General features: G+C 40.5%; 1 protein-coding gene across 1 annotated transcript; it reads right to left on the reverse strand.

The window, feature by feature from the left end:
• Positions 1–1,362: 1,362 nt before the first annotated feature.
• nrl (neural retina leucine zipper) lies at positions 1,363–10,735 on the reverse strand. Its single transcript, XM_063002461.1, has 4 exons — positions 10,121–10,735; positions 9,553–9,834; positions 4,862–5,077; positions 1,363–1,509 (listed from the first exon to the last, which is right to left on the reverse strand). The coding sequence occupies exons 1-4, from the start codon at positions 10,733–10,735 to the stop codon at positions 1,363–1,365; spliced, it is 1,260 nt and encodes a 419-aa protein (XP_062858531.1).
• Between the last annotated feature and the right edge of the window lie 2,216 nt (positions 10,736–12,951).

Genomic DNA, 12,951 nt, shown 5'->3' on the forward strand with positions numbered 1-12,951 from the left:
GATGTGATTTGCTTTATGATGGTGTGTTTTTGATGCAGGCCACTGTAAACCCAAAAGTGTTAAATCCACCAGCTATTCTCAGAAGACTTCACACAGATTTATACACACAATAAAAGCAATTTGCATTCTCCCACTGTATGCTTCGTCAATTTCTGCCCCAAAGCAACACTTTAAAATGAGAATCATTGTAAGAATAAAGTATTATCATGAATAAAACAGTTTTAGAGTAAGGAATGCTAGCCTTCATCATAAACTGGATTGTAAGACTGAATGCTAATATCCTTTGTTACATTGAAGTTTGCTCATTCATTCATTCAAAGTAGATGTAAAATAGTTACCATGTTACCTAAACTCATGTATGATGTTTAGGTTTATACATGTATATAGATCCTAACTGGGATAAAAAATTAGTGACTGGTGACTGTAGGTTTTGAATTACATGATTTTCATTCTTGTGCCCCTGAATGGGGATGCTATCGTTCTGGAAGAGAACAATTCCTATCAGGATAGATATGTTGGATCAAATTGATTTGATGAAGTGATCAGTCAGAGTACTGTGTAATTTGTGTTAAAAGGTATTCTATTGAAGGTCAAACTATGTTAGTAAACTGAATCAGTGCTTTTAGGATTGTACCATTCTCTTGGTGTATATCACATACCTTTAAAAAAGAGAAATTTCCAGCTTCTGTAATAAGATGTAACACAATACTGCAATTTTCAAATTTTTCATTCAATACTCAATATATTCATATACTGATATTAACTAATGTGTTAATGTGTTAAAATTGTTGCCCATTAATATCCCATTTAATTGTAACTCAGTTTTCTTAGGTATCAGTAAATGTATACTTAGGTAAAAATAATAACTGGGTTGAGAGCCAGTGATTGAAAAGGCAGTAGTATGAAGTACAATATATAACTTAAATAGTCATCAATCCATTTGGTGACCTTTCAGAATTTGTTTTTGGTAGAGCACATGCTTTGACCAACTTTGGTCTCCAAATTACTTGGAATTTTGAAAATTACTGAAATTAATTGGAGATTCTTACAAATTATTTGAATGCAGCATGGTGGTTATAAAGAAATCAACAGGTTAATGGCATTTTTATGCTACTGAACTGTATTATAAAGTGAAACCATTCTCTCATAATTAGAGCCCATAAAGTTACAACCAAAGGCTTCCAATCAACCCCCAAGATTATCAGTAAAGTTTCCCTGACTTTGGTTAATTAGCTTATTTAACAGACGAGAACTTAATTTGTCCTCTTTGAAAACTGTCTGGTAGCTCTGTTGGCTCGCTAAAGCAGCTGATATCTCCTTCAATTCGTTCTCTCAGTTCTATCAGGTCTCCTGCATTTCTTTTTACAGAAAGTAGTCCGAGGGAGGGGAGGATTGGTCGTTCGTTTGAGTGGTCGGAGCCTCGCTGGAGCTAACAAGCTTCTCGTAACGAGCTTTGTAGGCGTCTCGTTCTCGCAACACACGGGTCAGCTCACACTGCAGCTGCTCCAGCTATGAAAGGAAAGAGAGAAAAAAGTGAGAAAGGGGACATTGAGAAAAATATTGGAAAATTCTAGAAAAGTACTACAAAAGTATGTTTTTAACACAAAGTTCTATTTCACTATAGGCAACAATCATATTCTGTTATTTTAAGTTTTATTTTCTAGTTTGTTACATATCCTGAAGTTAATATTAATAAATTAGGCCAATGGATCTCAAACTATAGTATCAGTATGACTAGCAATACTTAAAGCAACCTAAAGAGGTTCACCAGATGATCTCAGAAAGCTGCAAGCAAATTTGTTATATTTTTATCTTTAATCTTTAATTAAAAATCTTGTGTTGGCAATGCAGACACCTTTCTTCACTATAGCCGAGAGTTTTAAGACATAAAAAATCTAAAATCTAACATTATGTCATAGTTAAAGAAAACAAATGCCAGGGAAAATAATGTTAGCTCTAATGGACCAGACACACCTGTTAAGAATGAGAAGAATGGCCATTTCTAAAAGATTTTAGACATGTCTTATTTCACCCACTTCTGTATTAAATGCTGGTTTTAATTTCACCAGCTATTGGCAGAGATCCCTGACTAGTAGTAGTAGTAGTAGTAGTCTTTATTGTCACTATAAATTGCAACAAGTACAATTACAGCGAAATTAGCCATCAACCCGTCCAGAACCCGACTAGACCAAATCCCTGCCTTTTTAAAAATACAGATAGATTGTTAAGTGCAGGTAAGTTTACATTTCAGTGCTTAGTGGAAAGGAGGGTCTTTAATCATCTTTTGAAGACATCAAGAGACTTAAGTTGAACAGACAGGGGAAGTTCATTCACCACCTAGTTGATAGGACAGAAGAATGTGGCACAAAATGTGGTTTCGAAAGTTCATGAAAGTTGAATGTCATGGTTGGTCAGTTTTTGGCTTTGTAGGCAATTATCATTATTTTAAATTAAATGCAGACAGCTACAGAAAGCCAGTAAATAGAGTGCATCAGTGGGGTGATGTGTCAGTGTTTGGGTTGATTGAAAATCAGGCATGAAGCTGCATTTTGAATCAGATAGTTGAGTCAGATAATGGATTTCTGAAGACCTGCCAGGAGGGAGATTGAGTAGAGACTGGACAAGAATCTGAATGACATCCATAGAAAAGAATGGTCAAATATTTCTGATATTGTAGATCTGGCATGACCAACACACACAGCACTGCTAATATAAGAAAGAACAGGATCCTCTTTCATTGAAATGATGACATGTACTATTGCAATTTCTTATAGTTTTATATATATATATATATATATATATATATATTGTCTAATTGAATAATTGCACAAATGTCCAGGTGTTCCAAATAAAGTGGCTTATATGTCGAGTATATGTGGTCAAATATCTATGTTGGATGAAAGTTCCTGACTCACAATGGATGTTACACTGTTCCACAGACCACTGATGTTCATCCACATCAAACTTGTCAAATCATGTCTTTATGGACCTTGCTTTTTAAGTAAATCCATACAAGATCTATGCATGTAGGGCTTGGCAATTACCCCCAAAACAAAAGTTGTCCAGGCATCTGAGTATAGGGGAAGGAAAATTTAAACTAACAGAGGAAGACAGTCAGAGGCAGGATGATAGTGATTAAAATAAAAATGAAAAATAAAGCAAGTGTGTGTAAGAGAGATATAGATGGGTAGAAGCGATAAAAAGAGTTATGTAATGCCTAATCTCTTGCCAATCACGACTACGTTCAGCTGGCAGCTGTAGACCATTAGAGTCTCGTTACTTTTTCTGTATTCATGCGTGAACACACATTTTAGTATCAACTGGTTATTAAACAGGCTATAAATGTTCTATATTAAATGCCTGCTCTCTGTTTTAATTAAACACTGAAGTCTCATCATCTGTGCCTATTTATTCATTATTTAATATGTTGTTTTTTATTGTGTAAAATGTTTGCCTTGTGCTTTTCTTGTATTTCTGTTCATACTTTTTGTGAAAGACATTTAAAGAATTGTCTTTCACAATGTCATTATGTAATCTTAAAGTCATTTTAGACCAAAAACGATGAAAATGTACATGAGGAAATGTATAAACATCACAGATTAATAGGAATAATTAGTTATAACTTTTGTATTTTGTATCTGTGGTAAAAAAATATATACTTTTTGCAGCATAGTGGTGCAGTGTTGACCTGTTCGTCTTGGCAATTTGTCTTTTGATGCACAACCTGGGTCAAAAGTGACCCAACTGAGTTTTTATTTTCTATATCTTTGCAATAAATTAATTTCGTCATTCAAGCTTCCATGAATTTTTCAATTAACTTGTTTTTGATCATCACAAATCCTTATTTCAGTTTTATATTTTTTGCTTTTTTAATAAAAATCATTTTTGTATCACTACCCTCCTAATGCACAACATGGGTCAAAAATGACCCTTATGTATTTACTATGGAATTTGACAGAAACTACTGACATTTGTAAGTGTTTGTAGTCAAAAACATATTTACTGATCTTTTGAAAGACAACCAAATATTAGGCTCTTGAATCTTGAATATGTCCAATACTATTTGCTTGCTAGCTGTTTACATATTCTAGTATAGATAGCTTTTATTAGCTAAGACAGCAAATACATGAATAACTGACAAATGTGCATATGAAAATATTCTTGAATGGATGAATATGGGTCATTTTTGGACTTGCAAACATCGTCAGGTTCTTGTTTAACTGTACATAACAATGCAATTTAATGAATGTATAATTGTTTGAAATCTCCATTTCCAAAATCTAATTCAAACAGCAAAAACTAAAATTATTAAACAATTTAATCTGACTTTATAGAATTCTTTAGCAAGCACTGGGTCACACAGTGAGTCACTGTTTTCTTTATATTTATTTAGTGGGGTGGATAATAATATAGAAAAATATTTTAAATAGAACAATGCCTTAATTTGTCAAATGTCATATATAAGTACAGTACAATGAAATTCTTTTTTCACATATCCCAGCTTGTTTGGAAACTGGGGTCAGAACGCAGGGTCAGCCATTGTACGGCACCCATGGAGCAGACAGAGTTGAGGGCCTAGCTCAAAGGCCCAACAGTGGCTGCAAAGCCTGGATTTGAACGGGCAATCTCTTGATTGATAGCTCAAAGCTCTACCCTCTAGGCTACCACTTCCCATCTATTTTAAAACTATATACAACCATTTTTAAATATTAACATATATTTGGATTATGAGTCTGTAAGTGATCCATAGTAAATGTTGTTTATTTAGGTGTGTGTATGTGTGTGTGTGTGTGTGTGTGTGTGTGTGTGTGTGTGTGTGTGTGTGTGCGTGTGTGTATTCCTGGGCATTTCTATTGTTCACCTGTTGGGTGAGGATGTGCTTCTCAGACTCCAGTGCATGTCGATGCTGCAGTCGTTTGTACCGGCAGGACTGGGCATATCCTCGGTTTTTCAGCGTACGGCGCTTTTGCTTCAGACGTACCACCTCATCTTTACTTACACCACGCAGGTGCCGGTTCAGCTCCCGCACAGATAGACTGACAAGCTGCTCATCGGAAAAACGATCATCCAGTCCAGACTGAGGGGAGAAAGAGAGACAAAAAGAGAGTCAAAGCTTTCAAAAGCACCTTTCCAACCATAGTAAATCCTGTGCTTTACCATGCACCATGCACTTTAAATACAGGTTCAAAGATACTATATTTATGCCTATAAATCCATCTTTTTTTAATCAAATTTCAAGTACAAAATCATGTATGTAAATTTAAAGTGGGTATAGGTAAGTAAAATAATATGAAAACAAAAGTGGGTAAATACCTGCCCTCCCACCGTGTATCCAGCCACATGTGTTCATTAAAACAAAATTTAAATACATAATTTAAAAAAAGAATAAGTACTTATGACCTTACAAATGACCAGCTGCCTGCTGGGACTGTATTACATTTGTTCAAGAGTTTGATGGTTTAATTAGAGGTCAAGTGCTTATCACATCATTTAACTTGGCAGATTTTACTATGAGATTTAGCTGTCTGGCTGGCAGAGGACCACTAGCTGACAGGGATTTCAAAATGGTTGGGCTGAAATGTGCTGGCTAGCGGCTCTTCATGCACTTTGGTTAAAAGCCAACATCATTTCATTAAAATCTTCACACCATGTTGTTTTAATATTCTGAAGATTTACACCTAAATGTCTGATTTACTACTGCTACTATATGCCTGGTCTATTTTATATGAATATTACTGTAAAATTTTTACCTTTTTATATAAAGTATAAGCAAAATATAAAAAGATATGAAACAGTCATGGAAATAGAGAACCTTATCCTAGATCTTCATCAGTAACTTGTTTGCTTACATAATATCAATAGCAAACTGTGACTCTTAAACCTCGACAATCTAAACCCCGCCCCCCCCCCACCTCCTCCCCCCACTGTATCATTAACATATACAATATTGGTACACAAAGTACCATTTGAAAGTTAAGAATGGCTAAATTTTAGTAATGTAAAATGTATTTATGTTAAAAACAAAAATGGACATTCTGATAAATTACAGTATTTATATGTTGTAATATTACAAGGCCAAAATAGATCAATTAGGAATATTAAGAAACATAAATGAAGATGATAAAGGCAGAGGTAAAGTTAAGTGATCTTGGGATAGAGTCTACAACATGACTGGCAGGAGAAATGTAAACAAGCCAACATGAACCTGTCTTAGTTATTTGGTGTTTTTTAGTAATATATAAACTTGCATTGATCAAATGTTTGAGCAATTCTACTGTGTATTGATCAGTGCATCTATAAGATTTTGACCCCCACTGCATTTACCTAATAATATTAACAATCAGTTAATATGACTCCTTATTCAGTGCTTGGACTCCTAATTACACCATTCAAACCAAAATTATGTAGACATCTCCTAACCCCAGTTGGGGTTATTGTGTTTTATCAACATCGACTGCATATTACCCCAAAAAAACTAACTAAAAAACTAAAAAATCAACTAAAAAATGCCTTCTAGTGATTTAGTGACAACAGGGTAATGGCGGCCCATTCCTGTGGCAAGCATTGTTTAATGTGGAAGAACTTCATGCGACCTGCATAAAGCCTTGAGCTTAACCCTACTGTACACCTCAATTTTAATTAGAACATTAATTGCAAGTCGAGAATTTGTGTCTTGTTATTTGGCTGAATGGGCACATATTCAAAGACATGATCTAAAATTTTGGGGATACCCTTCACAAAATATTTAACTCTATTAAAGCTGCAAATAGGGTATCAACTCTATGTTAATGCCAACATGGTCATAGTCAGGTGCCCAGATACTATTGGACATATAATGAAGTCTTTTCTCCAGGCGTTTTTCTAGGTTGCTTTTTTGTTGTAGCATAAAAAGACTCAAACTGTGTTAAAGAATATGAGCATACTATATTTTATGGTATAAAACAATAAAAAATGGCCACAGCATTTCTAAAAGACTTTGCACTTGCTAGAATTACCAAAGAAATGTATATTAATGTTAAATAAGTAGGTACAGAGGTAAATATAATATAATAACTTGGCATGAGCATGTCTGTTGTGACTGATGAACGTATACATCGTGAGTATTGTCGCAAGCATGTGTATGTTTATAATCTATAATCTGTTTGACTGAGTACAAGTGACAGTGATCTGGATTACACAACAATAATAGCAGATATTACACTAATCTTATACACCTGTTCTAGATTCAAACCAACAGATCCTTAAACGACGTCTCAACTGGCACCACAGAAATGTCAAACCCACATGTACATGGACATACAACACACAGATTCCCTTATCCTAAGAAACCCTTCAGATCTTAAAAATATCACTAAAATGACAGCTCACTCGAGCATCATATGGGCTGCCATTAATCTAATGTGTACTGTTTTTCATTAATAAAGTCATCTGGGTATGGTGTTACTCTCCATAAAAGTACTACCATTTTTTTTTAATAATGATCACCATTTTAAATCTGCTTTCTGAGTCTCTCATACTGCATGGCAATTCCTAATCTAGGTGAATAAGAGCTTAAACATGCTTACTTTAATGCACGTAAAATAGCCACTGCCTTAATAATAACATTACCAACAACATTAACAAAACCATAGAGAGCTAAATACACTCAAAGGGGAGCACTGACTCTTTCACAGGCAAACAGACATCTATAACTGGTAAGTCTGAGGATAGCCAAGAGATCTTTTTAACCACAGATAGTAATTTGGCAATGTCAAATTTAAAGATGGATTGACATTTTTAGGTGTTCCTTCAAGTAGCACATACAGTGTATCACAAAAGTGAGTACACCCCTCACATTTCTGCAGATATTTAAGTATATCTTTTCATGGGACAACACTGACAAAATGACACTTTGACACAATGAAAAGTAGTCTGTGTGCAGCTTATATAACAGTGTAAATTTATTCTTCCCTCAAAATAACTCAATATACAGCCATTAATGTCTAAACCACCGGCAACAAAAGTGAGTACACCCCTTAGTGAAAGTTCCTGAAGTGTCAATATTTTGTGTGGCCACCATTATTTCCCAGAACTGCCTTAACTCTCCTGGGCATGGAGTTTACCAGAGCTTCACAGGTTGCCACTGGAATGCTTTTCCACTCCTCCATGACGACATCACGGAGCTGGCGGATATTCGAGACTTTGCGCTCCTCCACCTTCCGCTTGAGGATGCCCCAAAGATGTTCTATTGGGTTTAGGTCTGGAGACATGCTTGGCCAGTCCATCACCTTTACCCTCAGCCTCTTCAATAAAGCAGTGGTCGTCTTAGAGGTGTGTTTGGGGTCATTATCATGCTGGAACACTGCCCTGCGACCCAGTTTCCGGAGGGAGGGGATCATGCTCTGCTTCAGTATTTCACAGTACATATCGGAGTTCATGTGTCCCTCAATGAAATGTAACTCCCCAACACCTGCTGCACTCATGCAGCCCCAGACCATGGCATTCCCACCACCATGCTTGACTGTAGGCATGACACACTTATCTTTGTACTCCTCACCTGATTGCCGCCACACATGCTTGAGACCATCTGAACCAAATAAATTAATCTTGGTCTCATCAGACCATAGGACATGGTTCCAGTAATCCATGTCCTTTGTTGACATGTCTTCAGCAAACTGTTTGCGGGCTTTTTTGTGTAGAGACTTCAGAAGAGGCTTCCTTCTGGGGTGATAGCCATGCAGACCAATTTGATGTAGTGTGCGGCGTATGGTCTGAGCACTGACAGGCTGACCCCCCACCTTTTCAATCTCTGCAGCAATGCTGACAGCACTCTTGCGCCTATCTTTCAAAGACAGCAGTTGGATGTGACGCTGAGCACGTGCACTCAGCTTCTTTGGACAACCAACGCGAGGTCTGTTTTGAGTGGACCCTGCTCTTTTAAAACGCTGGATGATCTTGGCCACTGTGCTGCAGCTCAGTTTCAGGGTGTTGGCAATCTTCTTGTAGCCTTGGCCATCTTCATGTAGCACAACAATTCGTCTTTTAAGATCCTCAGAGAGTTTTTTGCCATGAGGTGCCATGTTGGAACTTTCAGTGACCAGTATGAGAGAGTTTGAGAGCTGTACTACTAAATTGAACACACCTGCTCCCTATGCACACCTGAGACCTAGTAACACTAACAAATCACATGACATTTTGGAGGGAAAATGACAAGCAGTGCTCAATTTGGACATTTAGGGGTGTAGTCTCTTAGGGGTGTACTCACTTTTGTTGCCGGCTGTTTAGACATTAATGGCTGTATATTGAGTTATTTTGAGGTAAGAATAAATTTACACTGTTATATAAGCTGCACACAGACTACTTTTCATTGTGTCAAAGTGTCATTTTGTCAGTGTTGTCCCATGAAAAGATATACTTAAATATCTGCAGAAATGTGAGGGGTGTACTCACTTTTGTGATACACTGTATATGCTGGATCATGGCACCAGTAAATAACAAGCAACTCCTTTTTTTTAAGATGCAACTAAATGATTCATCATAATAAAATTCAAAATGTCAAGCATTTCTCTGTACCTGGCTAGCTTGAAGCTGGTGATGATGGTGACTGTGATGGTCATCAATGAGATGATGAGAATGGTAGTGATGGTGATTTTGCAGGTGATAAAGGCGAGATGAAGGACTAGGGGACTGTGGATATGGCCCTGGAGGTTGGTTACCATTGTGGAGAGATGGATGTCCGGAGGCGACAAACAGAAGAGGACGATGACACAGCTCTGAGGTCTTTACATCACCTCCACTTTCACTACTTGAGTCTCCAAGATTGTTGCCGCCGGAGCTCTGGGAGAGAACAGGAAACTGAGAAACAGAAAGAATAGAAAGAAAGGGATGGATGAATGGATGGGTGGATAATGAAGTCATAAATATGAGAAATTCTGATGTGCTAACCCAACAAAAGTCTAACACGTATGCAAATGATTACCTAATAATACCACACTTTCTTTTAGAACCACTCAAAAACAAGCTGAATCCAACCTACATAAAGAGTCCAACATCCACCCACACGTCCAACCAGTTCTGCCACACACACGTACCTATACCCAACTAACAGACATTTACCAAGACACAAATAGACACACTGTACCTGTGAACTTACAGCAGCGGCAGCAGAGTTAAGCAAAGCTTCTACTGCATTCTCACACCCTATAAATCCCCCAACGACTCCCCTGTCCCTGTCATTTTTTTCTGGTGCACTGCCTAGGGCCTCTAGAAGAGAAGCAGCACCCCCAGCATCGCCTCCAAACTGCTGCTGGAGTGCAGCCAGCCAGATCAGGTCTTCCAAAGATGCAGGGTTTGGACACTGGGTTGTTACACCAGGTGCAGGGCTGCAGTCAAGATTCCCCTGAGAGGTGCTGTTTAATCCAGAGATGTAGCTGGCAGAGATTGAAAGAGGGAAGGACATCGATGAGGAGGAGGAAGAAGATGCAGATGGTGGCGGATGAGCATCGCTCAGAGTTGGCGAGGGAGGCATGGAGGTGTAGGGGCTGGAGCTGAGACTGGAATCCGGTGGAAGGCGAACCACATAGGGGGAACCTGAGACATCCTGCATCTGAAGGTCTGATTCCAGATTCGAACATGTCTGAGGAGGGGGAGGAGAGTCTGCTTTTGCTTCAAACTTGAGCAAGTCGAAGTCGTTTAGGTACTCCATGGCAAGTGGGCTGGGGGGCAGTGTGGTGATTGGAAGGGATGGGGATGACATTGCTGCCACAGGCTTTGGTGTAACAGTATAGCGTTTCCTTGATGGATGGTCTAAGAGGGTTGAGCTAGATCTCCTTCTGCTCTTTGTCTCTTCAAACTGACTTTGGCGCAACTCTTCCGGTGACTGGAAAGGATAAACAGCAGTGCCTGTATTTAAAGCTCTGTTCAGCCAAAACCAAGGAAAGTGTGTTGCTCCGAGGCTGCTAGGGAAACGGCTTTGCTGATCTTTTTGAGAGAAGACGTCTTTGAAGAGAAGACGTCCTGTGTCAGCTTATTGTCCTGTTAGAACGATAGAATAGAACAAGAAAGACCCTTTTAAAACTACAATGATATGATTATGTAGAATTATACACACTATACAGTCAAAAGCACATAGCCAAGGGCCGCTCAGGTGGCGCAGCGGTAAAAACACACGCTGGAACCAGAGCTGGGATCTCGAATACATCGAATCAAATCTCAGCTCTGCTTGCTGGCTAAGGCTGAGTGGTCACATGAACAACGATTGACCTGTTGTTCAGATATGGGCGGGACTAAGCCAGATGGGGTCTCTCTCTCATGACTGGTGCAATTACGACCTCTGCTGGCTGATTGATGGCGCCTGCACAGAGATGAGAGAAGAGTGCTCTCAGGGTGTTAAGCGGGGTTTGGAATTGGAACCACGATGCGAACACAACCACAGAGACAGGAGCAGGGTTTAAGTGATTTATTAAGAATAATAGTCCAGAAAGAGAACCAGGGAACGAGGGTGAAGGCGAGGGTACGAGTGGCTACGCTTGGGGGTAGGAGGCTGACAGGAACCGCAGGTGGCAGGTGGATGAGAGATCCAGGGACCAGGCAGGGAAGGCAGGAACACAGGAACAGAGAGCCGGTGAGGGATCCAGGAACCAGGCAGAGAAGGCAGGAACACAGGAACTGAGAGTCGGCGAGGGATCCAGGTACCTAGGCAGAGAAGTCAGGAACACAGGAACAGAGAGCCGGCGAGGGATCCAGGTACCAGGCAGAGAAGGCAGGAACACAGGAACAGAGAGCCGGCGAGGGATCCAGGTACCAGGCAGAGAAGGCAGGAACACAGGAACAGAGAGCCGGCGAGGGATCCAGGAACCAGGCAGAGAAGTCAGGAACACAGGAACAGATAGCAGGCGCAAGGGAAACCAGACAGTGTGCATAGCAAACAACAACTGACAATCTGGTCCTGACTGAGAGGAAGGCATGGGCTTATAACCAGGAGGCTGATGAGAAGGTAATTAGGGCCAGGTGAGTCAAATTAGGCAGGGGAGAGATCTATTGGCTGGAATGGGAGGAGAAGTACCTTCAGCCACCGCTAGATGTCACCAAAACCACCAGAGGAGCGGCCACAGAGAACAGCAGCTCAGGAGGAGCTCTTAACAGTACCCTCCCCTTTAACGGCGCCTCTAGGCGACCTACCAGGCTTGTCGGGGTTGTCCCGGTGAAATTCCCGAATAAGGTGCGGGTCCAAAATGGCAGAGCGGGGAATCCAGGAGCGTTCCTCTGGACCATAGCCTTCCCAGTCCACCAGATATTGGAGGCCCCGGCCGCGGCGTCTGGAATCCAGGAGGCGGCGGACTGTGTAGGCCGGGTGCCCATCAATAAGTCGGGCGGGTGGAGGGGGTTTGGATGGAGGGCACAGATTGGACTGTTTGACCGGTTTCAACTGCGAGACGTGGAAAGTAGGATGAATCCGCATATGTTTGGGCAACGTGAGCCGGACAGCAGTGGGGTTAATGATCCTTTGGATGGTATAAGGTCCAATAAAACGAGGCGCCAGCTTCCTGGACTCAGAGTGTAGGGGTATGTTTCTGGAGGACAACCAAACAGACTGGCCCGGGAGATACTGCGGACTGGGTCTTCTGTGGCGGTTGGCCGAACGCTGGGTGACGGTCTGGGACTTAAGCAGGGTAGCTCGTACGGACCTCCAGATCTTCCTGCAGCGCCGTAAGTGGTGCTCAACTGAGGGAACTGCCACCTCTGCCTCTTGTTCAGAGAATAGTGGTGGCTGGTAGCCAAGGGAGGCCTCAAACGGGGATCGGCCGGTGGCAGAGCAGATGAGGGTATTATGGGCATATTCGGCCCAGGCGAGGTGGGTGCTCCAGAGAGAGGGGCTGTTGGCCGACATACAACGCAGGGCGGCTTCCACCTCCTGGTTAGCTCTTTCCGCTTGCCCGTTGGATTGGGGGTGGAAACCGGACGAGAGGCTGA

The sequence above is a fragment of the Trichomycterus rosablanca genome, chromosome 9 (assembly GCF_030014385.1).
Source record: "Trichomycterus rosablanca isolate fTriRos1 chromosome 9, fTriRos1.hap1, whole genome shotgun sequence".
NCBI classification, from domain to species: domain Eukaryota; kingdom Metazoa; phylum Chordata; class Actinopteri; order Siluriformes; family Trichomycteridae; genus Trichomycterus; species Trichomycterus rosablanca.